The 25,348-nt window shown below is 55.2% G+C and overlaps 3 protein-coding genes and 2 non-coding genes across 6 annotated transcripts; 4 read left to right on the top strand and 1 right to left on the bottom strand.

Annotated features, from left to right (window-relative positions):
• The first annotated feature begins 233 nt into the window (after nucleotides 1-233).
• On the top strand, nucleotides 234-7,367 carry SHFL (shiftless antiviral inhibitor of ribosomal frameshifting). Of its 2 annotated transcripts, none has more exons than XM_003809599.5 (8): nucleotides 234-591; nucleotides 1,070-1,193; nucleotides 1,392-1,441; nucleotides 3,776-3,814; nucleotides 4,017-4,166; nucleotides 5,372-5,475; nucleotides 5,598-5,752; nucleotides 6,192-7,367. In XM_003809599.5, exons 1-8 carry the CDS (start codon nucleotides 571-573, stop codon nucleotides 6,422-6,424), a joined length of 876 nt encoding a protein of 291 aa, XP_003809647.1. In that variant the 5' UTR covers nucleotides 234-570; the 3' UTR covers nucleotides 6,425-7,367. The 2 variants fall into 2 exon arrangements, with proteins under 2 accessions (XP_003809647.1, XP_003809648.1); XM_003809600.4 differs by having other exon boundaries at nucleotides 5,706-5,752.
• ANGPTL6 (angiopoietin like 6) lies at nucleotides 6,711-14,150 on the bottom strand. The gene is made up of 5 exons (XM_024926473.4): nucleotides 10,103-14,150; nucleotides 8,879-9,059; nucleotides 7,815-8,002; nucleotides 7,471-7,741; nucleotides 6,711-6,901 (listed from the first exon to the last, which is right to left on the bottom strand). Exons 1-5 carry the CDS (start codon nucleotides 10,694-10,696, stop codon nucleotides 6,711-6,713), a joined length of 1,425 nt encoding a protein of 474 aa, XP_024782241.3. The 5' UTR covers nucleotides 10,697-14,150.
• A 5,594-nt stretch (nucleotides 14,151-19,744) lies between these two features.
• PPAN (peter pan homolog) lies at nucleotides 19,745-25,335 on the top strand. Its single transcript, XM_034944453.3, has 12 exons — nucleotides 19,745-20,454; nucleotides 20,543-20,713; nucleotides 21,546-21,647; nucleotides 21,842-21,892; nucleotides 22,002-22,172; nucleotides 23,672-23,748; nucleotides 23,954-24,061; nucleotides 24,164-24,287; nucleotides 24,365-24,443; nucleotides 24,526-24,655; nucleotides 24,738-24,907; nucleotides 24,986-25,335. Exons 1-12 carry the CDS (start codon nucleotides 20,437-20,439, stop codon nucleotides 25,204-25,206), a joined length of 1,422 nt encoding a protein of 473 aa, XP_034800344.3. The 5' UTR covers nucleotides 19,745-20,436; the 3' UTR covers nucleotides 25,207-25,335.
• LOC112437959 (small nucleolar RNA SNORD105) lies at nucleotides 21,691-21,773 on the top strand. Its single transcript, XR_003026456.2, has one exon. It is a non-coding gene; the product is annotated as a small nucleolar RNA SNORD105 (small nucleolar RNA).
• Nucleotides 23,798-23,876, top strand: LOC112437965 (small nucleolar RNA U105B). The gene has a single exon (XR_003026462.1). It is a non-coding gene; the product is annotated as a small nucleolar RNA U105B (small nucleolar RNA).
• Nucleotides 25,336-25,348: the final 13 nt, after the last annotated feature.

Below are 25,348 nucleotides of genomic sequence, written 5' to 3' on the forward strand. Positions count from 1 at the left end.
GACACCAGGATTCTCCCCATTTCACAGAGGGGTAAACTGAGGTTGAGAGAGGTGACCGTAGCTAGGACAGAGACTCAGGGCAGGAAAAGGGCCCAGGTCCTCACGAGCGCCAGATTCCCGGGGAAGGAGGGAGAACAGACAGGAGGGTGATGAACTGGGGGAGCGCGCGCTGGGTGGGGGGGCGCGGGGCCTCGCCGCGGCCTTCTGATGCGGCCCCGCCCCCACGAGGGACGTGAAGACGCGGACCCCGCGCAGCGTGGGGACATGTGACCGACTGCAGAGGCCGCGCCGCCTCCCCCGTCCGAGGTCTGCGCGCTCCGCCGCAGGGTGCAGACCCGGGGCGCCCGCCTAGGTTTGGGGCGCAAGAGCAGAGGCGGAGCCAGGGCGGAGCCAGCGCGCCGGGTCCCCCCTGAATCGAAAGCGAAACAGGGGCCGGGGAGGAAGGGCGGAGCCGGCCCCGAGGCACCGCCCCCTGCCCTGCGCGGCTGCTGGACCGACGGGCGCACCCAGGTAGGGGGGCGGCTGAGCCGCGCAGTGCAGACCCTCGCGGGGAACTGCGCCGCCGCCACCATGTCTCAGGAAGGTGTGGAGGTAAGCGATGGCTACGGCTGGGCCGGGGTCAGCCGCGACAGACCCCGAGGAGCGGCCGGGAGGCGCGGAGGGGGCTTCGCAGTTCCTGGGGACCCCCATCCTAGAACCCCAGATCCTTACCCCTGCCTGGCTCTCGCCCCCCTTGAAAAGGAAAGTGACTCCCACGTTTCCCCAGAGCGAAATGAGGCCTCCCCGAGGAAAAGCGGGGGCTGCAGGGTCAAAGGTCAGAGGCCAGAGATAACCTGGCCGCCCCCCCAACCTTAGGCTGGGACGCTCGCCCCAGTCTGCGCCTTCCCCCAACGCCCTGTGGGGACTTTGGCTTTTTCCAGGAAATGCCGTAAAGGGATGAAAGGGGGGGGGGGGCGGCGGAGGCCAAAACCAAGGGTCAAGTTCGGGCCGGGAGAACGGTGCCTAGAGATGGGGGAGGGATGATCCCGTTTCCCCTTCCCCCACCGGAACCCCCCTGTCTCCCTCCCAGCTGGAGAAGAGCGTCCGGCGCCTCCGGGAGAAGTTTCATGGGAAGGTATCCTCCAAGAAGGCGGGGGCTCTGATGAGGAAATTCGGCAGCGACCACACGGGAGTGGGGCGCTCCATCGTGTACGGTGAGGCTGCGGGGGTCCCGGGCCTGGTGCGGGGACCGCGCGTGGGAGCGCCGAGGGGGCGTGGTCTAGGGAGAGGCGTTGAGATCACCTCCCCCGGAGGTCCCAGCCTTGGGGAGGCTCTGCGTCGCGGCTCTGGGTGGCCTGGAACTCCCACAGACCCTTCAAGGGCCCTTCCCTTATATGTACTCTCCCCCGCAGGGGTAAAGCAAAAAGATGGCCAAGAACTAAGTAACGATCTGGATGCCCAGGTAACCTGTCCCCTCCCCTCGCAAAGGACCGGGTCACGGGAGGGAGAGCAAGAGGGGGGACCCGACCCGTTCATGGTGACTGACCCCCCTCTGAAACAGGAGGGACCAGGCATTGTCGGCCCATAACTCATCACCCAATCTCACTTTTTCACCTCTCCATCATTTGTCCGGCCAGGGAGCCTGCAAACAGTAGGCGCTCATTATGTGCTGATTGTATTCAATGGGGGAGAGAGCCATGAAACTAAGCAATGAAAGGAGCCAGGATTATTGCCATCATAGGGGGGGCGCAGAGGTCAGAGAAGGCTTACTGGAGGAGGAGGTACCAAGTCTTAAAGGATGGGGAGGAGTGAGCCCTGGGAGGGGAAAGGGAAAGAAAGGCAGGGGTCTTGGGGTGGGGGAGGGAATGGCATAAGCAAAGGCTGGGAGGTGGGGAAGGGTTGTTAGTGGCAGTCTCTAGAAAGGCTGGGATGAGCAGAGGATTGGGGAGGAGAGAGAGGCAGGGGAATGGAACCCTTGTGTTGAATGAATGAATGAATGAATGAATGAATGGCTTTGAAGCACAGGTGCATCATGGCTACTTTGCTTCTTTGACAGCTTTGGTGATGGGAACGCTGTGGATTTAGCCTGCCTGAAAGGCTCAGTGTAGGGCTGTTAAAGAGTATAATAGGCCGGGCGCGGTGGCTCACGCCTGCAATCCCAACACTTTGGGAGGCCGAGGCGGGCGGATCACCTGAGGTCGGGAGTTTGAGACCAGCCTGACCAACATGGAGAAACCCGTCTCTACTAAAAAATACAAAATTAGCTGGGCATGGTGGCGCATGCCTGTAATCCCAGCTACTCGGGAGGCTGAGGCAGGAGAATCACTTGAACCCAGGAGGCGGAGGTTGCACTGAGCTGAGATCACACCATTGCACTCCAGCCTGGGCAACAAGAGCGAAACTCTGTCTCAAAAAAAAAAAAAAAAAAAATGCCAGGCGCGGTGGCTCACGCCTGTAATCCCAGCACTTTGGGAGGCCAAGGCGGGTGGATCATGAGGTCAGGAGATCGAGACCATTCTGGCTAACATGGTGAAACCCCGTCTATACTAAAAATACGAAAAAAAAAATTAGCCGGGTGTGCTGGCAGGCCCCTGTAGTCCCAGCTACTCAGGAAGGCTGAGGCAGGAGAATGGCGTGAACCCGGGAGGCGGAGCTTGCAGTGAGCCGAGATCGCACCACTGCACTCCAGCCTGGGCAACAGAGCGATTCTCCGTCTCAAACAAACAAAAACAAACAAAACCAGAGTATAACAAAACATGTATCATAGTCTACATTTATACATATAAAAGTATGATAAAAATGATAGCAGAGGGGCCAGGTGTGGTGGCTAACGCCTGTAATTCCAGCACTTTGGGAAGTTGAGGCGGGCAGATCACTTGAGGTCAGGAGTTCGAGATTAGCCTGGCCAACACGGTGAAACCCCTTCTCTATTAAAAATACAAAAAATTAGCTGGGCGTGGTGGTGCGTGCTTGTAATCCCAGCTACTTGGCAGGCTAAGGCAGAAGAATCACTTGAACCTGGGAGGCAGAGGTTGCAGTCAGCCGAGATTGTGCCATTGCACTCCAGCCTGGGCGACAAGAGCGAAACTCCGTCTCAAAAATATAATTATAATAATAATAATAATAATAATATTAGCAGAGGGTAGCATTCATTGAGTACTTCCCACATGGCAAGACTCCAGGAATTTATTTATTTCATCACTGCAGTGACCCCAGGAGACAGGTCCTATTATTTATCCCCATTTCACAGACAAAGAAACTGAGGCCGAAGTCACTTGCCAGCAAGCAGGGGCAGCTGCGATTTGAACCCTGGCCACCTGGAGTCAGAGCCTGGGCTCTAACATGCCTGTCAGTGGGAACCCAGGGGGCAGGGAGTGGCTTGCCCAAGTCCCCACAGCTGGAAGGGATACAGCTGGGATTTGAACCCACATCTCTCTCCCACTTAGCCGAGCACAACATGGCCTCAAAGGGGTGATATGTCACAACACCAACAAGCATGTGGCATTTGCAGGCAGGAAGTGAGTATGGGGGTCAGGCTAGCCTCACTCAGGCAAGCCCTCCCCTAAGCCTCAGTTTCCCCATCTGAGCAATAAGGTAACAGGTGTGCCCACCTCTCAGGGCTGCTATGAGGACAACTGAGGCCACACACCTGGCTCTCAATAAGTGAGTGGTGCTCTGTGAGCTTCTGGCGAGTTAGGGGCACCCTACTCATTGCGGCCGGGGGCCTCCCCCAGCAAATGGGTGGAAAGAGGCCTGAGCCCCATCCCCAGTTTCTGCCCCTGCTATCTCCACCCAGGATCCACCAGAAGATATGAAGCAGGACCGGGACATTCAGGTGAGTTGGTGGCTAGGGCTTGGGATGGGGAAGTGGGGAGGGGGACATCTGCAGGCACAGAAGGATGTCCATTAGGGCAGGAGGGGAGATATTCACTGGGGCAGGAAGAGGACTCGTCTGTAGGGAGAGGAGGGCTGATGCTTATGTTGGTGCAGAAGGGGTGACACCCCCCCACCTCATCCCCACCTGCCCCATTCCACAGGCAGTGGCGACCTCCCTCCTGCCACTGACAGAAGCCAACCTACGCATGTTTCAACGTGCCCAGGATGACCTTATCCCTGCTGTGGACCGGCAGTTTGCCTGCTCCTCCTGCGACCACGTCTGGTGGCGCCGCGTGCCCCAGCGGAAGGAGGTGATGACCTAAAACTTAACCTCGACTTTGACTGTCCCGAACTCCACTCCTGACTCCCATCCTCAGTGACTGTACCTCTGACCTAAGGATTTCAATCACTGAGAGTCCAATCCCTGACCTCCAAACTCAGAGCTCAGCCTTGATCTCTGATCCCAACCCCTGACCCAGGACTGGACTTCTGACCTTAAATGTGAGAAGCCCAATACCTCCTTACCCCAGAACCTGACCCTTGACCCACAATTGAACAGCTACTACAGAAATCAAACCTGGCCAGGCGCAGTGGCTCATGGCCGCAATCTCAGTGTTTTGGGAGGCTAAGTAGGGAGGATCGCTTGAACTTAGGAGTTTGAGACCAGCCTGGGTGACAGGGTGAGACCCTGTCTCCAAAAAAAAATGTGTTTTGAAGACATGGGGTCTTGCCCTGTCACCTAGGCTGGAGTACAGTGGCGGGATCATAGCTCACTGTAGCCTCCACCTCCTGGGCTCAGGTGATCCTCCCACCTCAACCTCCCAAGCAGCTGGGACTACAGGCCTGCGCCACCACACTTGGCTAATTTTTGTATTTTGTGTGTGTGTGTGGAGATGGGGTTTTGCCATGTTGCCCAAGCTGGTCTCAAACTCCTGGGCTCAAGCAATCTACCACCTCAGCCTCCCAAAGTGCTGGGATTACAGGCATGAGCCACTGTGCCTGGCAAAAAAAAATTTTTTTTAATTAGCTGGGAGTGGTGGTGTGTACCTGTGGTCCCAACTACTCAGGAGGCTGAGGTGGGAGGATCGTTTGAGCCTGGGAGGTCGAGGCTGCAGTAAGCCATGATCACAACACTGCATTCCAGCCTGGGTGACAGAGCGAGACCCTGTCTCTAAAAAAAAAAAAAGAAAGAAAGAAAAGAAACCAAATCTGACCTCAAAAACACAGCGCCAAATCTGGCTTCTGAACCTCCTGACTAGTAGTTCACTTCTGGTCAATGCTTAACTAGTTCTTGCAAAAGAGGCAGGAAGCCAAGATGTGTAGTGTTTGCCAGTTTCTGTGGTGTAAATATTCCCACCATGGTCAATATCAGGCTACCCACGTGAAGTCACTGATTGAGTTGGGTTGCTCAAGCTGAGGCCAGCCGCTGCAGCACACTGCTAGCCCTGACCCCAACCTCAGACACCTCTGACAATCCTTGGTCCCCTCTCTGTACCTCCCTGCCCACCACCACCAGGTATCCCGGTGCCGGAAATGCCGGAAGCGCTACGAGCCAGTGCCAGCTGACAAGATGTGGGGCCTGGCTGAGTTCCACTGCCCGAAGTGTCGGCACAACTTCCGGTGAGGGCGCTGACCCCCAGCTCCCCCTCAGCCCTGCCCTACCCCAGCCCTGCCCCTCCCTGCCCTGGCCCCACCCTGGCCCAGCCTCGCCCTCGGACCCTCACAGCCCTGCCCGCCCCCAGGGGCTGGGCACAGATGGGGTCCCCGTCCCCCTGCTACGGGTGCGGCTTCCCCGTGTATCCAACACGGATCCTCCCCCCGCGCTGGGACCGGGACCCGGATCGCCGCAGCACCCACACTCACTCCTGCTCAGCTGCCGACTGCTACAACCGGCGAGGTGAGGCTCTTCTCCCCCAACAGCCTGGACAGTCATTGTCCCCTTCTGTGCCTTTAAGTCCCCAAATCTCCACTCAGTCCACTTTGTCTCCCACAGCAGCAGCCACTGCTTCCACATGGCCTCCATGACCCCCCAGTCTCCGTGGTCTTGCCCACGAGGCTCTGAGGTTTCACCCCAGTGGCCCGTGCCTGAGGGTCCCCATGGCCTCTGCCCCCATGGTCTCTGGGTTTGGGGCCCCTGTTTTGTCCCCTGTAATCTCAGGTGACCCCCATGTCCCCAGGTCTCCTGTATCTTCAACACCCCTGAATGTCCAGTTGCGCTGGTCCCCGTATCTGGTGGTCTCAGCTCCTCCCTAGAGCCCCGCGTGGCCTAAGTCCCCTCCTCCCCAGACTCTCATGGGACCTCCAGCCCCATGTCTGCAGCACCTCTCCCTCCCTAGAGCCCCACGTGCCTGGGACATCCTGTGCTCACCCCAAGAGCCGGAAGCAGAACCACCTGCCCAAAGTGCTCCACCCCAGCAACCCTCACATTAGCAGTGGCTCCACTGTGGCCACCTGCTTGAGCCAGGGTGGCCTCCTGGAAGACCTGGACAACCTCATCCTGGAGGACCTGAAGGAGGAGGAGGAGGAAGAGGAGGAGGTGGAGGACGAGGAGGGCGGGCCCAGGGAGTGACCCCTGCCAGGTGCAGATACAAACCAGACACGGTCTGTGGCTACTTTGTGTTATTATAAGATATGAGCTCAAACCGAGATATGAATGACCTTGGGGAGCCATCTGGGGCCAAGATATTGACGGGGGGGATTCCTGGGTCCCATTTTCAGTGCCCAGGGTCACAGATCCACAGTGGGAAGTTCTGTGGGACACATTGGCACTGAGCCACAAAGAAGGTGTGGCCAGAACAACTTGGGCTCCTGCTGACCAATGTCCCCTGGGGCCTAGGGGACAGAGGAACACAGAGTCACAGCTTCAGGGGCCGAATGAGCATGGCGGCCTTCCTGAGAGAGTATGCCCCACCACGAAACTCAGCCCAGTAGACACCATCCTGGTAGCGGCTTCGGTAGTGGCCGCCGTGATGCCACACACCGTTGAGGTTGGAGTGGGCACAGGCATGGTACCACCAGCCTCCCCGCTGGTACAGGGCACAGTTACCTGAGGGGAGAGAGAGAGTCCATGTCCTCTCACCAGAATAAAAGCCTCTACCTGCACCTCACAGTGCAAGGCTTTTGCCAGGCATCCCCTGGCCCCTCCCATTCTTGTTGAATACAAGCCCTGATCTTCCATCTCCTCAGCAAAAAAATAGGAGCCCTGGCCCCCCAACTTTCTTCAGAGTAATAGCCTTAATTCCTTCCCTATCTCCTTACCAAAGTACAAGTCACACCTTTCCCACCTTTTCTGCAAACTAGAAGTCTACCGTTCATTCCTTTATCAAAGAAAAGTATCTACTTCCTTTCTAGAATAAGAGTACTAGCTCTCACCCTCTGCCCTTTACTTGAACAGGAGTCTTGATTCTTTTTTTGCCTCAACAGAGAAGGAATCTGGACTCCCCATCCCCCCACCAGGATAAAAGTCCTGACCTTTGTTCTCTTGACAGAATAAAAGCTTGCTTATCCTTATACTTACCAGAGGGGCGTCTTACCTACCCTACCTCCTTTCATTCCCTCACCAGAACAGGAGTCCCGCCTCCCCTATCCTCTCACCAGAATAGGAGTTCTCCTTACCAGAATAGGAGTCTCGGTCCCTATCCACGGTGCTGAAGGGCTTGTCATTGTGCCAGGAAAGAGAGTCTCCAGCATCACCATGGTACTGGCCAAGCCGCAGGCGGTAGTGGTCGCTCTCGGGTTCCAGGGAGAAGCCATCATAGTGGGCACGTGCTCCACGGCCCCCCCAGTCCTCCAGAAGAACCAGCAGCTCATGGTCCCCACGGCTGGTCAGCTGATACACGGGTTCAAGGCCCAGCCAGTATTCTCCGTCTGGCCGCCCAAAGCCCGCCTGGCAGGGCAGGAAAGTCAGGAAGCCAGAACAGGCTCCCTCCCCTTCCCTGCCTCTGCCCACCTGTGCCCACCTTATAGTGCTGCCAGGTAGTGAAGAAGTTGACTGAACCATCTTGCCTCCGCTGGATCACAGTCCAGCCTCCACCCTCCAGTTGCTGCTCACACCATACTGACACTACGTGACGGCCCACTCGCAGTTCATACACTCCACTCTGTTCATGGCCTGCCTGGCGGGCCTCTGCACAATCCTGCCATGGGCCTGTGGGCACAGGGATATGGGGGAGGCACAGCCTGGGCTGACCAATCCCTTACTGGAGCAAGAGTCAAGATTCTCACAGGTCCTCTCACCAGAATAAGAGTTCTGCCTCTCCCACTTTTCTACCAAAGAGTCCTGCCTCTCCCATTTCCTCACCAGAATAAGAGGCCTGCCTCTCCCATTTCCTCACCAGAATCCGAGCTCCAATAGCCATTTCTTTACCTAAGAATCTGGGTCCCTTGTCTCTAATCAAAGGAAATGTCAAGTCTGGGGTTCTTTTTTTTTTGAGATGGAGTCTCGCTCTGTCACTCAGGCTGGAGTGCAGTGGCGTGATCTCGGCTCACTGCAACCTCAGCCTCCCAGGTTCACGCCTTTCTCCTGCCTCAGCCTCCTGAGCAGCTGGGACTACAGGCGCCCGCCACCACGCCCAGCTAATTTTTTGTATTTTTAGTAGAGGTGGGGTTTCACCGTGTTAGCCAGGATGGTCTTGATCTCCTGACCTCGTGATCCACCCGCCTCGGCCTCCCAAAGTGCTGGGATTACAGGCATGAGCCATCGCGCCCGGCCAACTCTGGGGTTCTTAAACCCTGGTTTTTTATCATCTCCTCACCATAATATAAGTCCTGAATATGATACTCTGAACCAGTTCAAACTCTTACCAAAGTAGCAGTCCCAACCATCGCCTCACTAAAATAAGAGTCCCTCCTCTTCTATTTCTTGTTTCTCCTATTTTCACACCTTAGAAGTTTGGTCTTATTTTTAATCAGAATAAGAGTATCATTTCTTCCGGTCTTCTCACAATGAGAGAAATCTGCCACTAAAATCCTGACTCCTCAATTTTCCTCTACCCACAATTCCTCAGCCCTAATGTCGACTTACCCACAGGCTTGGTGGGGACCGCAGGGTGACCTGCAGGCATGGGAGAAGCCAGGGGCTCCTGCTGTCTCTGGGTCTGGTCTCTCTGGGGCTCTGGGGCTGGGTCCAGCATCCTACTGGTGTCATTGGTGCTACCCACAAGACGGACCGGAACCACAGGCACCAGTGGGGGTGGCGGCAGGACCTGGGGTGACGGAGAAAGTCAGGTGTAATTGCACTAACCCTCAGGCCAGGAGGCCTGGTCTCAGGGGCAGAAATGGTGGATAAATCTCCCAGCTCCCAAATGACCTGGACATCTGGCAGTGGGGGTGTCCCAGCCCTAGGAATGATCCTCCCCAAGAGCTAAACAACTTGGCTTTAAAGTGCAGACAGGCTGGGCGCTATGGCCCGTGCCTGTAATCCCAGCACTTTGGGAGGCCGAGGCGGGCGGATCACCGGAGGTCAGGAGTTCGAGACCAGCCTGACCAACGTGGTGAAACCTCCGTCTCTACTAAAAATACAAAAAAAAAATTAACTGAGTGTGGTGGCTCACGCCTGTGATGCCAGCTACTCGGAAGGTTGAGGTAGGAGGATCGCTTGAACCTGGGAGGTGGAGGTTGCAGTGAGCCAAGATCGCACCACTGCACTCCAGCCTGGGAGACAGAGCGAGACTCCATCTCAAAAATAAAATTAAAAAAATAAAGTGCAGACAGAGCTGGGCTTAACTACCGGCTCTTGGTGCTCATGGTTTAACTGATCTGTGCCCCAGCCTCCTCTGTAGAGTAGGGATCATAAGAACACATCCAACAGTATCTAACTTACTGACTCCTCTCACCAACCCTGTAACGTAGGGACTGTCACAGAGCAACATTCTCTTATCCCAAACCCAGACCAGGACACGTTCCAGAATTCAGAATAACACGGCTGGATTTAGACACAGTGACACAGGGAGGGTTATGTATATGCATGTCTGTATAGAATATACATAACACTCCTAAAGGGATTTTTGGTCTTTACGTGATAATGATATGCTTAATTATAGGATCCTATGACTTCACATTAAGTGGTTAAGTGAAGGCTATAAATAGCCACCAGTCACTTTTTGACCCAAATAAGTTACCAGAAGGGGCGAGTAGGAATCCGGTTTTCAGGGTTTTGAGGATTTCAGAACTGTGGATAAGAGATCGTGGGGTTGCAAAACCCCCATTTCACAGACGATGCTGCTCTCCGGGGAGGCTGCGAGGTTACCTGCTGCTGCCCGCCCGCGCCTCCCGGGCACAGGCGCTCCAGGCGGGCGATGAGACTGCTCTGCTGGGTGACGAGCTGCGCCAGCTCGCGGAACTTGACGTCCAGCTGGTGGAACCGGGCGGCGGCGCGCTGAGCCTCGGCGGACGCGTTGAGCACGCGCTCCCCGAGCAGGGCCAGCGCCGCGGCAGGCTCCGCGGCAGGCTCCGCCCCCAGATCCGCCCCCGGGCCCGCCCCGGGCCCCGCCTCGTGCTGCAGCTGCGCGCGCAACTGGCCCAGGCGCGCGCTCAGGCCGCGGCTCTCCTTGCGCAGCGCGCGCACCTCGCCGGCCACGGCGCCGTCGGCCGCCGCCAGCCTCTGCAGCTCGCGTAACAGCTCCTCGTGGCGGCCGACGCGCATGCGCAGCGCCGCCAGCTCGCTGGCGTTGGCGGCCTCGGGCGCCGCCCGCGTGGATGCGGGGCCGCTCCAGCACACGGCGCCCGTGAACTTCTGCGGGGGCAGCACGAAGGTGTAGGTGCAGCGCGGGGCGCCCGCCCGCGCCCACGACGCGCCCAGCAGGAGCAGCAGCTGTAGCGCACGCAGCCAGGGCTTCCCCATCGCGGCGGACCTGCAGGCAGAGGAGGAACGGAAGGAAGACGGGGTGCTGGGGCCCAGCGAGACCCCTGCGCTTCCACGCGGGGATGCGCGCGTCTACACCCGCGATGTCCCGGGCCCATAATTTCAGTCCCCATCTCATTCCCCCCGCGGCTGGAGGGCCCCAGGGTGATCCCACTCTGGCTTCAACACCGAGCTCCTGGCGCCAGGCCGGATAACGCATCTCAAGCATTCATTCATTCGACAAGCGAGGCCGGGCGCCGTAGCTCACGCCTGCAAGCTCAGCACTTTGGGAGGCCGAGGCGAGAGGATCGCTTGAGACCAGGAGTTCGAGACCAGCCTGGGCAACATGGGGAGACCCCTGTCTCTACAAAAAAAAAAAAATTAGCCAGACGTGGTGGTGCACACCTCTGGTCCCAGCTATTCGGAGGCTGAGGCAGGAGGATCACTTGAGCCCAGGAGTTCAAGGCTTCAGTGAGCCATGATCGCTCCCCTGCACTCCAGCCCGGGCAACAAAGTGATACCCCATCTCAAAAATAAATAAATAAATAAAAACAAGGCTTATGGGGCCGTTCAGGCCGGTAATTCCAGCACTTTGGGAGGCCGAGGTGGGCTGATCACTTGAGCCTAGGAGTTGGAGACCAGCCTAGACAACACAGAGAGACCCTGTCTATACAAAAAATACAAAAATTAGCTGGGCATGGTGGCAAGGGCTTGTCATCCCAAGATCGCCTGAGCCCAGCAGTTCCAGGCTGCAGTGAGCTGTGATCACGCCACTGCACTCAAGCCTGGGCGACAGAGCAAGACTCTGTCTCAAAAGAAAAAAAAAAAAAAAGCAGTCACTGGGCACAAATGTGTGCCAGCCCCCTTTCTAGGCACTGGGAATACATTTAGGAACAAAACAGACAAAAATCCCTCCCCTAGTGGGCAAGAAAATAAATATGTACTGTATAGGATGAATAAATAGAGCATATTAGACAATGTTAAATGCTAAAAATAACAGTAGGGCCAGGCGCGGTGGCTCACTCCTGTAATCCCAGCACTTTGGGAGGCTGAGGCAGGTGGATCACGAGGTCAGGAGATCGAGACCATCCTGGCTAACACGGTGAAACCCCGTCTCTACTAAAAATACAAAAAGTTAGCTGGGCTTGGTGGCGGGCACTTGTAGTCCCAGCTACTTGGGAGGCTGAGGCAGGAGAATGGCGTGAACCTGGGAGGCAGAGCTTGCGGTGAGCCGAGATTGTGCCACTGCAGCCCAGCCTGGGTGACAGAGCGAGACTCCATCTCAAAAAAATAAAATAAAATAAAATAATAAATATAAAAATAACAGTAGGACTGGTGAGGCGCCTCAGGCCTGTGTTAAGGCGGGAAGACTGCTTGAGGCCAGGAATTCAAGACCAGACTCCAGACTGGGCAACATATCCAGACCCTGTCTCTACCAAAAAAAAAAAAAAAAAAAGGAACTGCAAGTGCACAGAACCACATCTGGCTAATGTTTAAATTTTCTGTAGAGTCAAGGTCTTGCTATGTTGCCTAGGCTGGTCTCCGCTGGCCTCAAGTAATCCACCTCTGCCTCCCAAAATGCTGAGATTACAGGTGTGACCCACCATGCCCTGCTAATTTTTAAACTATTTTGTAAATCTGGGCTCAGTGGCTCACACCTGTAATCCCAGCTCTTTGGGAGGCAGAGGCGGGAGGATCGATTGAGGCCAGGAGTTTGAAGCTGCAGTGAGCTATGATCGCAGCATTGCACTCCAGCCTGGGGACGAGAGCAAACCCTGTCTCTTAAAACAAAACAATAACAAAAAACAGCAAACTAGGTAAAGAATACGCAGGTCTGTGCAGGGGCAGCTTGAGAGGGGGTTGCCTAAAGGGAAAGCCTGGTGGAGGAGGAGATCTAAGTGCAAAAGCTCTGAGACTGGACCCTGCCTGATGTATTAAAGCAACCTGGGAGAGGTTAAAGCAAAAGCGAAGGGAGGCTGGGTGCTGTGGCTCATGTCTGTAATCCCAGCAGTTTGGGAGGCCAAGGTGGGTGGATCACCTGAGGTCAGGAATTCGAGACTAGCATGACCAACATAGTGAAACCCCATCTCTACTGAAAGTACAAAATTAGGGTGTGGTGGTACAGGCCTGAAATCTCAGCTACTTGGGAGGCTGAGGCAGGAGAATCACTTGAACCTGGGAGGTGGAGGTTGCAGTGAGCCGAGATCGCACCACCGCACTCCAGCCTGGGCAACAAAAGCAAAACACTGTCTCAAAAAAAAAAAAATAAATAGCAAAGGGAGCAGGGTGCAAGGAGGTGAGGTGGGGTGAGGGAAACGTCTCACTAACTGCCTTCCCATCCGTCGGATATTGGAAACCCCATCTTCCACGTCCTCAGACCAAAACCCCAGGAGATCCAACCCATCTCAGCAGATCTAATCCATCAGCCAGACCCGTCTGCTCTTCTGCTTAGATCCTGAATTCCTCCACGTCTCCGCTACTCCCCACTGCCCCCAGACCCTCCCTGAATTCCCAGCTCAAGACACCATCTGGATGACAGCAGCTGCCTCCCTGCTCTCTGGATTTCCATCCTCAACCCCAGGTCTAGTCTCCCCGACAGCAGCCAGAGGGCGCCTGTGAACATCTGAGTCAGTTCACGTCCCTCCCTCCCTCCTCTGCCCTGAATCCTTCTTGGCTCCCACCTCCTTTAGAGGAAAAGCCCAAATCCACCCATGGTCCATAAAAAGTTGCGCTATCTTGGTGACTCACGCCTGTAATCCCAGCACTTTGGGAGGCGGAGGCGGGCGGATCACGAGGTCAGGAGATCGAGACCATCCTGGCTAACACGGTGAAACCCTGTCTCTACTGAAAATACAAAAAAGTTAGCCAGGCGTGGTGGCGGGTGCCTGTAGTCCCAGCTACTCGGGAGGCTGAGGCAGGAGAATGGCGTGAACCCGGGAGGCAGAGCTTGCAGTTAGCCGAGACTGTGCCACTGCACTCTAGCCTGGGCAACAGAGCAAGACTCCATCTCAAAAAAAAAAAAAAAAAAAAAAAACTTGTGCTATCTGCCATATCCCCTTCTGCCCTCCTCCCAGGCCCTTCCTCACACGAAGCAAGTTCCAGCCTCAGGTCCTTTGTACCTGCTGTTTTTGCAGCCTGGAACATTGTTCACAACTTAACATCATTCCCTTCCTATCCTTATTCAAGTCTCAGCAGCGCTCCTTGAACAGCAGATTTAGGGTTGTACCTCCATATACAAGCTCTCTCTCTCTCTGTCTCTCCCTCTCTCTCTCTCTCTTTCTCTTTCTCTCTCTCTCTCTCTCCCCCACACCCTCTTTTTTTTGTTTGTTTTAGACGGAGTCTCGCTCTGCAATCTCAGCTCACTGCAACCTCCACCTCCCGGGTTCAAGTGATTCTTGTGCCTCAGCCTCCCAAGTAGCTGGGATTACAGGCATGTGCCACCACACCCAGCTAATTTTTGTATTTTTAGTAGAGACAGGGTACCTGATCAACAGGTGAAATCCCGTCTCTACTAAAAGTACAAAAAATTAGCTGGGCGTGGTGGCGCATACCTGTAATCCCAGCTACTCGGGAGGCTGAGGCAGAAGAATGGCTTGAACCTGGCAGAGGTTGCAGTGAGCTGAGACCGCACCACTGCCTTCTAGCCTAGGCAACCTGGGTGAGACTCCATCTCAAAAAAAAAGAAAAAAAAGAGAGAGTCGTGCTCTGTTGCCCAGGCTGGAGTGCAGTGGAGCAATCATAGCTCACTGTAGTCTCCAATTCCTGCACGCAAGTGGTCCTCCTGCCTCAGCCTCCTGAGTGGTTGGAACTACAGGTGCGCACCACCATGCCCAGCTACTTTTTTGTAGGGAGAGGGTCTCACTGTGTTGCCCAGGCTAGTCTCAAGCTCCTAGGCTCAAGTGATCCTCCCACCTTGGACTCCCAAAGTGCTGAAATTACAGATGTGAGCAACCACACTGGCCCTAAACCTACGCTTCCTGATGCCTGTACAAGCACATATCCCGAGGGTCTCCATCTCACACACACATTGCCTCATTCATGCATTCAACCACAGACGCCTTGAGTGCCTATTGTGTGACAGGGATGCTGTTTTAGGCAATGAGGACACAGCCTTAACCCAAACAGACAAAATTCCTGCCCTTGCAGAGCTGACATTCAAGTTGGGAGAACAGAGAAATAAGTCAAACAGCCGCTAGGTAGGTCAGAGGGTAATCGTGCTTAGGAGAAAAATGGAACAGGCAAGGGGGTGACAGTCCCGGAGGTGGGGGACATTTAATAGAGGAGTCAGGACTGGGTGTGCTGACTCACGCCTGTAATCCCAGCACTGTGGGAGGCCGAGGTGCCTGTAATCCCAGCACTTTGGGAGGCTGAGGTGGGAGGATCACTTGAGGCCAGGAGTTTGAGACCAGCTTGGCTAACGTGGCGAAACCCTGTCTCTACTGAAAATACAAAAATTAGCCAGGCGTAGTGGCACGCGCCTGTAGTCTCAGCTACTCAGGAGGCTGAGGCACAAGACTCACTTGAACCCGGAAGGCAGAGGTTGCAGTGAGCCATGATTGCACCACTGCACTCCAGCCTGGGCAATAGAGCGAGACTCTGTCTCAAAAAAAATAAAATAGAGGAGTCAGGAAAGGCCTCACAGAAGAAGTGACACTTGACTTGAACAGTGCCTCATGCCTGTAATTTCAACACTTTGGGAGGCCAAGGCAGGAGGATTGCTTGAGCCTAGGAGTTTGAGACCAGCCTGGCCAATATGGTGAAAGTCCATTTCTACTAAATATAAAAATAAAAATAAAATAAAGAATAAGTGACACTTTCACAAAGACCTGACGGAAGAGAGAGAAGAGGAAGAGCATTCCAGGCAGAGGGAACAGCAGGTGCAAAGGCCCGGAGATTGCACCCAAGAAACGGCAGAAAGGGGCCAGGCACGGTGGCTCACGCCTGTAATCCCAGCACTTTGGGAGGCCGAGGCAGGAGGATCACCTGAGGACGGGAGTTCAAGACCAGCCTGGCCAACATGGTGAAACCCCGTCTCTACTAAAAATACAAAAATTAGCTGGGCATGGTAATGCATGCCTGTAATCCCAGCTACTACTCAGGAGGCTGAGGTGGGAGAGTCACTTGAACTCAGGAGGCCGATGTTGCAGTGAGCCGAGATTGCGCCATTGCACTCCAACCTGGGCGACAGAGCAAGGCTCAAAAAAATAAATAAAAGGCCAGGTGCGGTGGCTCACGCCTGTAATCCCAGCACTTGGGAGGCCGAGGCGGGTGGATCACGGGGTCAGGAGATCGAGACCATCCTGGCTAACACAGTGAAATTCCGTCTCTACTAAAAATACAAAAAAAAAAAAAAAAATTAGCCGGGCATGGTGGCGAGCGCCTGTAGCCCCAGCCACTCCAGAGACTGAGGCAGGAGAATGGCGTGAACCCGGAAGGTGGAGCTTGCAGTGAGCTGAGATCGCGCCACTGCACTCCAGCCTGGGTGACAGAGCGAGACTCTGTCTCAAAAAAAAAAAGAAAGAAATGGCAGAAATGTCTATGAGGCCGGAAGAGAGAAGGGGGAAGCAGGAGGAGGTAAGACGTGACAGGGCCAAGTGTGAAGGGTCCTGTGGGCCCGGAGGAGGACTTGGGTTTTACTCTGAGTCAGGCAGGAGCCATGGAGGGTTCTGGGCTGGAGATGGCCACATTTACTTCTGGACTCAGACACCAAGCAGGGGCTCACAAGGATCCGGGGGTAGGGTCCTCTCTTTGTCCCCTGATCACTGACATGCCCCACCCCCCACAACAGAGATTGACCAACCCCCCAGAACTGGGACGTGTGTATAACACCCACTGCCTTTTACACTCTCAGCCTGGGGTGGCGGGGTGGCCTGGGGGCCCCCAAGCCAAGCTGTGGTCGGAGTTTCCCCACAGTGAGAATCAACCTCCACCTACCTTCCCACCCTCTCACCTCTGATGCCCAAGACCCTGAATCCAGCGAAGCTCACAGAACACACAAGAAGTCCAAGGAAGAGCCGAGGGTCCAGTGGGGCCTCTGAGCTAGAGACGGGGAGAGGGCAGTGGGACAGAAGGAGAGAGGAGGCTTGGTAACCACTCCCCAGCCCCCAGAGCCTGGGAGTGGAGCTAGGATGCTGGGCCCAGGAGCCCAAACTATAAATATTTAGCATTTCCCGAATGACAAATGAGACAGAATTGCCAGACCCCCCTGCCCAGGCCACCAGAGCCTGATAACACAGGTCAGTGTCCTGGACATCCCTCCCTTCCCCCACACCCTCCACTGCAGAGCCCAGAGCGTGGGAGGCTGCAGGCCCTGGGGCAGCCAGGCATGATCCCAGCCCCAAACACGCACACACCACACATAGAACGAGGAACATCACTGGGGACTCACCGTGTGTAGGGCTTGGCTCTAAACTCTCCACACCTTTTATGTATTTGATCCTTACAACCTGAGCTGGATTCTGTATGTACCCTCATTTTACAGCACGGAAAACTGAGGCTCAGAGAGGGTAAGCGACTTGCCTGCGGTCACACAGCCAAAAAGAGACCAGGACGGGAGCCAGCCGAGGTAGCTTGACTCAGAAACTCACACATGTACACCACAGCAGTCACACACATATGGGCACATAACAGAGTGGACACAAAGACACACACACACATTCGCACGCACGCACACATTAACACCCAGAGAAAGTCTGGGTGCAGTGGCTCATGCCTGAAAGCCAGCACTTTGGGAGGCCGAGGCAGGTGGATTACCTGAGGTCAGGAGTTCGAAACCATCCTTGCCAACATGCTAAAACCCCGTCTCTACTAACAATACAAAAATTAGATGGGCATGGTGGCATGCGCCAGTAATCCCAACTACTCGGGAGGCTGAGGCAGGAGAATCGCTTGAAGCCAGGAGGTGGAGGTTGCAGTGAGCCGAGATCGAGCAACCTCATGCACTCCAGCCTGGGCGACAAGACTGAAACTCCATCTCAAAAATAAATAAATAAATAAATAAATAATAAATTGAGGAATTAATTAATTAAAATAAAAAATAAATATAAAAGACACAGCTGTAAATTTTAAAATTGTGATAGAAACAATATATTCTTAAAGTGAAAACCCTACCTCAGTTACATGTGATTTATGTTTTCTGGATTAATCTGGATTTTATAATTAGAAATAAAAATGTAAGGCTGGGTGCAGTGGCTCACGCCTGTAATCCCAGCACTTTGGGAGGCCAAGGCGGGCAGATCACGAGGTCAGCAATTCAAGACCAGCCTGGCCAAGATGGTGAAACCCCGTCTCTACTAAAGATACAAAAATTTGCCGGGTGTGGTGGCCCATGCCTGTAATCCCAGCTACTCAGGAGGCTGAGGCAGGAGAATCGCTTGAACTCGGGGGGCGGAGGTTGCAGTGAGCCACTGCACTCCAGCCTGGGCGACAGAGTAAGACTCTGTCTCAAAAAAAAAAAAAAAAAGAAAAAAAGAAATAAAAATGTAAGATTTTGAGTCCACATAATTATTTGTTGAAAATAATACAAGTCAGTATAATAGAGAAGCATTCATATATTCAACACTGCGAGACAAAACACCAGAGACCTTGGATTTGATAATTGATGTGATATCCTGGACAGTATTCATATGTACAGTGATAGCTATCTTTCTTTGGTGTTTTTTTGTTGTGTGTGTGTGTGTGTGTGTGTGTGTGTGTAGTTTTATGGTTCTGAGTTGGTGGCCAGTAAGTTCCATGTAGTGTTGGCACTTATTTAATTAACTATTCATGATTTTGTTAATAGCTTGTTATAGAATTCAGGCATATATTTTTCAGCATAAGAAGCCAAGCACACCAGCTTGTCGTTGGAGAGAATATATTAAGTGAGAAAAACATTCAGGAATCAGAGCTTTAACATGTTAAAGTTAGTGCTAAACATTGTCATATTGGATCTGAACCTATCCTAATATATAACCATAAAGCTTGACTTCTGCATTGGAACTATGCTTTCATAAATAAAGGATATCTCATTGATTAAAAAAATTTAAAAAAAGTCACAGCTGGAAACATAACAGTTTCAGGCAACAACTGTATGTTCCAAATATGGTCACACACACATCACAACTTAAAGGGAAATGGGGTGGGCTGAGTGGGTCTTTATCTGTGTGTCAGGCTTGTCCACATCCTGGTTCTTGTGATCACACAGTAGTGCACAGATACAAAACAGGTACACACAGGTGACACCCGGAAACCTATCCACCGCACCACAGAGGTCACCGTCTGTCTCCCACACACTCGGTCACATTTTCACACAAGTCAAATCACACAAGGACGGAACTGGGGGAAGTAACCATGCAGTCATTTCCCAGGGGTACAAAGAAACTCACGTAGAGCCCCACAGAGCCCAGGCCCAGGGTCTGAGACCTGTCCAAAGGCCCCACCGACGACCAGCCACACGCCGGGAGAGTCACCTCCTTCCCCTGGTCTGCACCGTCCTGAGCTCCCGAGTAACTCGAGTGGACTCCAGGGTTGAAAAAGGAAATGGTCGTCCCAGATCTGAGAGAGGCTGCCAGGCTGGGCTCTGGGCCTGGGTTGGGGCCCCCACACTGGGCCCCTCGGCCCCCCACCCTCAGCCCCCTCTGGCTTCCCCATTGGCAGTAGAGAGGGAGGGAACTTCATAAGTCACAGAGAGGGGCTGAAGAATACAGAGAGTCAGACAGATGGAGATGGGAGAGGCATAGGGAGATGGGAGAGACATAGGGAGATGGCAGAGAAAGGGAGAGACGGGGAGATGGGGAGAGACAGAGAGAGATGGGAAGATGGGGAGAGACACAGGGAGGCAGATGAGAAGAAAGAAACAGGGATGGGGCCAGACACAGAGAAAGGAAACTTCTTTAGTTTCCATCTTCAGTTATAAATGATGAAAGAGACAACTGATGACAGAGACAAAGTTACAAGAGGGAGAAAGAGACAGGGGGAAGACGAGGGGGAGGGGAGACACATCTGGGGAAGAGGAGGAAGAATTGGGGTGCCAGAGAGAGCAAGGAGGGAGAGGAGGCCGATGGGGGAGGAGAGAGTAATGTTCAGCCCAGTGAGGGGGTGTCCCTTTCCCCCACTGCAAGGTTTTGGGGAAGAAGCCAGAGGCCTGAGGCCAAGACTGAGGCTTTGAGCGGAAAGAAGGAGGGGGCGAGTTATTCACGAAACGCCCTCCTTGCCCTGAGTTTCCAGAAGGTGATGTGGAGTTTCCATCCCTCAGCCTGTCTGCAGACAGGGGTACCCGGGGAGGACAGCTGGCCCAGAGGAGTTGTGAGACGAAAGTGAATGATTGCCACAGTCATTCCCTCCGGTGGCTTCTCCCCAAGTACTTGGCGCCAGAGCGCCCAACATTGTGCATACATGTTCGCTCCTAATTCGTGGGCCCGGGGGACATTATCAGCCTTACTTTGGGATATTTTAGGAGCCTCGGAATGCAGAAAGTGGTTTTAGCCCAGCTGGAGGAAATGGGCCGAAGCGGGATTCGAACCGGCGGATTCGTTTCTCTGCAGCCCGGAGCCGCGTAGCCCCGCCCCGGTCTCCCTAGAAACAGGCACCCGTGTCTCCATAGCAACCGCTCCATCGGATTGCCCCTCCCCGCTCCCAGAGGCCACCTAGTGCGCAGGCCCGCCTGATGACGTCCCACGCCGTGCCGGCTCTCAGGCGCCGGAAGAGAGCTGCGCAGCGCCGGAAGCGGCGGACGCAGGAGGCCTCGTGGAGGACACAGCAGCATGGGACAGTCAGGGAGGGTAAGGCCCGGCAGCTTGGGAGGCAGGTGGCGCAGGTGGGGTCCCGGCCGAGGTCGCGGCGCTGACCCTTTGTCTCTCGCCGCCGCAGTCCCGGCACCAGAAGCGCGCCCGCGCCCAGGCGCAGCTCCGCAACCTCGAGGCCTATGCCGCGAACCCGCACTCGTTCGTGTTCACGCGAGGCTGCACGGGTCGCAACATCCGGCAGCTCAGCCTGGACGTGCGGCGGGTCATGGAGCCGCTCACTGCCAGCCGTCTGCAGGTCTGTACCCCACCCCCAGCCCGCCTCCACCCACCCTCGGCCTAGTCTTCGTAGCTGCAGTAATGGCTCCCGCTGTAAAACTGTGGGAGGACTTATTCTCCCCAGCTGGAAAAAGAGACCCTCATTGGGGGCATCATCTCTGCCTTTCAGGGCTTTTCCTGGGCTGGAGTGAGGGCGCGCAGTTTGGGAGATAGTTAATCGCCTAAGCCTGACAGTTAAGACTGGAATCTGGAGCCGGGCGTGGTGGCTCATGCCTGTATTCCTAGCATATGGGGATGCTGATGCGGGAGGATCACTTGAGCCCAGGAATTCGAGACCAGCCTGAGCAGCATGGTGAAACCCCGTCTTTACAAAAAATAGAAAAATTAGTCGGATATGGTGGTGCGTGCCTGTAGTCCCGGCTACTCGGGAGGCTGAGGTGGGAGGATTCCTTGAGCCCAGGAAATTAAGGCTGCAGTGAATCGGGATCGTGCCACTTCACTCCAGTCTGGGCGACCGGAGGAGACCGTGTTAGAAAAAAAAAGACTAGAATCTGGAGGCAGCAAAGCAGGGTTGGAAACTGACTTCTCCCCAGTATCTGAAGCAAGTTACTTAACCTCGCTGGGCCTGAGTTCGCTCATTTGTCAATGGGAAGATGCGCTGTGAGCAAGAGACAGAGTTAGAACTCAAATCCGCGTCCGATTGACTCTAAAGGCTAAGATCCTTTTGCTCCTCTGGGCTTGTTGAAGGGGTCAGATGCAAGACAGACCATAACAGGATCTGCACCGTCAGCTTATAGTCGTCGCAACAAGGGATAAGCTATGTTTTCTTTTTTTCTTTTTGTCATTTCCAGGTTCGTAAGAAGAACTCGCTGAAGGACTGCGTGGCAGTGGCTGGGCCTCTCGGGGTCACACACTTTCTGATCCTGAGCAAAACAGAGACCAGTGTCTACTTTGTGAGTAGACGCCCTCACCCTTCATCTCCCCCAGACCCCCCTTCACCTATCTCTCATGATGAACACATGCCTCTGAGCTGCTGTGATTTCTGGCTTCAAAGTAAACGCTCTGAAGAAGAGATGGGGCAAAGGTGCCTACTCCGGGCACTTCTGCTAGACCCCTCCAGAGTCACTGATCTTTTCTTCTCCTGCAGAAGCTGATGCGCCTCCCAGGAGGCCCCACCTTGACCTTCCAGGTCAAGAAGGTGAGAGGGGTGGAGGTGGTACAAAGCCATGTGGGATGGGAGCTGGACTTGGGGGTGTCCGCAGCCATGTGTGGTTGGTGGTCACCCCCTCCTCTCTCCTGCCTTACAGTACTCGCTGGTGCGTGATGTGGTCTCCTCACTGCGCCGGCACCGCATGCACGAGCAGCAGTTTGCCCACCCACCCCTCCTGGTACTCAACAGCTTTGGCCCCCATGGTATGCATGTGAAGCTCATGGCCACCATGTTCCAGAACCTGTTCCCCTCCATCAACGTGCACAAGGTGGGTCTGGCCTGGCGGGGTGGCAGGTATGGGGGGGTGCAGCGGATAGAGGTGCCACAGGCCCTCAGATGGATTGCTCACTCCTCCCAGTGCTGAGACTGAGAGCTCCTGGGTCTGCCGAGTCCTGAGGTCAAATCCCACTCCTGTGTCTGATGATGCTGGGCAAAAGTGTCCAGAGATTCCCCCAGCACTCCACACCCCGTGAGCTGCACCTTTTCCAGCCGGTGGAAAGAAATACTGATGGAGCTCTATTTCCCACGTGTGTTGAGTGCTGGGCTGAGCAGGATCGTAGCATCTCTTCTTAGGGCCCTGTTTTACAGAGGGAAGCTGCGGGCCCAGTGCTATGGCTTCGGCCTGTAATCCCAGTACTTTGGGAGGGCGAGGTGAGAGGATCGCTTGAAGCCAAGACTTTGAGATCAGCCTGTGCAACATAGCGAGACCCCATGTCTACAAAAAGTAGATTTTTAAAAAGCCCGGTGTGGCGGTGCATGCCTGTAGTACCAGCTACTGGGGAGGCTGAGGTGGGAGGATCACCTGAGCCCAGGAGGTCGAGGCTGCAGTGAGTTGTGTTCACGCCACTCTACTCCATCCTGGGTGACAAAACGAGACACTGTCTCAAAAAAAAAAAAAAAAAAAAAAAAGCAAATCTGAGGCTGGCAGAGATGCTAAGTTTAGATTCCAGGGGGCAGGACTGGATTTTTAATTTCATTTGGCTCCTGAGTCCTAGCTCCTAATCCTTGTCACTAGTGACTCTCAGATGGGACTTATAAATTATATATAAGATATCAGTCATCAGGGAGGCTAATAACGGCTCTGGGACCAGAATTTCTCGTTTACCTTTTTTTTTTGAGATGGAGTCTTGCTCTGTCGCCCAGGCTGGAGTGCGGTGGCACAATCTCATCTCACTGCAAGCTCCGCCTCCCGGGTTCACGCCATTCTCCTGCCTCAGCCTCCCGAGTAGCTGGGACTACAGGTGCCCACCACCATGCCCCGGCTAATTTTTTGTATTTTTAGTAGAGACGGGATTTCACCGTGTTAGCCAGGGTGGTCTTGATCTGACCTCGTGAGCCGCCCGCCTCGGCCTCCCAAAGTGCTGGGATTACAGGCGTGAGCCACCGTGCCCGGCCTTCTTTACTTTTTTTTTAAGAGACGGGGTCTCCGTACGTTGGTCTTGAACTCCTGGGCACAAGCAATCCTGCAGCCTCCGCTTCCCGAGTAGCTGAGACTACAGGCGTGCACCACCACATCCAACTCATTTTTCCATCTACTTTTTGTAGACATGGAGACTCGCCGTGTTGCCCAGGCTGGTTTTGAACTCCTGGGCTCAGGCAGTCCCACCACTTCAGCCTCTGGAGTAGCTAAAACTGCAGGTGCGAGCTGGAAGCAGCATCTCTAGCCAGTGCCACAGTCCACGAACAGTGTGTGTATCCCCCAAAGCCCCCACTTCCCCAAACTTTGCCATGAGTCTACTGGACTATGCTCTCTTCCTCCCCTTCCAGGTGAACCTGAACACCATCAAGCGCTGCCTCCTCATTGACTACAACCCTGACTCCCAGGAGCTGGACTTCCGCCACTAGTGAGTGTCCCAGCAGGATGGGAGACGAGGGGGTGCCGGGTGGGGGCCTCCACATGCGGCTGATGACAGCACTCCTCCTGAGACGCTGTGATTGCTCTGTCCAAAGTAAACGCCCTGACGCACTGTGGGAAGGGTGAGATGGGCACCGCCAGCCCCATCACGTGCCCCCTGACCACCCCCTTGCCGTCCACTCATGTTCCTGCAGTAGCATCAAAGTTGTTCCTGTGGGCGCGAGTCGCGGGATGAAGAAGCTGCTCCAGGAGAAGTTCCCCAACATGAGCCGCCTGCAGGACATCAGCGAGCTGCTGGCCACGTGAGGAGGGCATAGGGCGGGAGGCCACCGCGGCCCGGGGACCCCAGAACAGGACCGGGAGCCTGAGCTCCCCCACTGAGCCCTGTTATGTCCTACACACAGGGGCGCGGGGCTGTCGGAGAGTGAGGCAGAGCCTGACGGCGACCACAACATCACAGAGCTGCCTCAGGCTGTCGCTGGCCGTGGCAACATGCGGGCCCAGCAGAGTGCAGTGCGGCTCACTGAGGTGAGGCCCAGGGCAGGGGGACCCCCGGGCTCCACCAGTCCCAACGGTGGGCTGACGCTTCTTCCTTGTCCCCCCAGATCGGCCCGCGGATGACACTGCAGCTCATCAAGGTCCAGGAGGGCGTCGGGGAGGGCAAAGTGATGTTCCACAGTTTTGGTGAGGCCGGGGCCACCGGGGGTGGGGGGTCATGGGTGTGGAGTTGCACCCGGATCTTGGTGACCCGCGTCTCTTGGCTCAGTGCGCAAGACGGAGGAGGAGCTGCAGGCCATCCTGGAAGCCAAGGAGAAGAAGCTGCGGCTGAAGGCGCAGAGGCAGGCCCAGCAGGCCCAGAATGTGCAGCGCAAGCAGGAGCAGCGGGAGGCCCACAGGTCCAGGCAGGGCTGGGAAGGGCAGGGCCAAGGGGGGGTCCCTGGGATGGGTGGCCATGTTGACCCCCACGCCCTCCTCCAGAAAGAAGAGCCTGGAGGGCATGAAGAAGGCACGGGTCGGGGGTAGTGATGAAGAGGCCTCTGGGATCCCTTCAAGGACGGCGAGCCTGGAGTTGGGTGAGGACGACGATGAACAGGAAGATGATGACATCGAGTATTTCTGCCAGGCGGTGGGCGAGGCGCCCAGTGAGGGTATGGAGTGGGGTCTGCAGCAGGGCACCCAGAGCCTGTCTTTGTCTCTGGGGCCCTTGACACTGTCTCTCCCCACAGACCTGTTCCCCGAGGCCAAGCGGAAACGGCTCGCCAAGTCTCCAGGGCGGAAGCGGAAGCGGTGGGAAATGGATCGAGGCAGGGGTCGCCTTTGTGACCAGAAGTTTCCCAAGACCAAGGACAAGTCCCAGGGAGCCCAGGCCAGGCGGGGGCCCAGAGGGGCTTCCCGTGATGGTGGGCGAGGCCAGGGCCGGGGCCGCCCAGGGAAGAGAGTGGCCTGAGCCCAAGCCGCACCGGAGCAGCGGCTAGATTGAACGCCCCAGATTGGGGCCCGAGATGTGGCCCTCGGTTTCCTTTCATAAAGGAGTTGTGTCCCCAACCCTTCCACTCCAGTAAAGAACTGAATTGGCCAGGGGTCCACGT

Source organism: Pan paniscus, chromosome 20, assembly GCF_029289425.2.
Source record: "Pan paniscus chromosome 20, NHGRI_mPanPan1-v2.0_pri, whole genome shotgun sequence".
Classification (NCBI taxonomy): domain Eukaryota; kingdom Metazoa; phylum Chordata; class Mammalia; order Primates; family Hominidae; genus Pan; species Pan paniscus.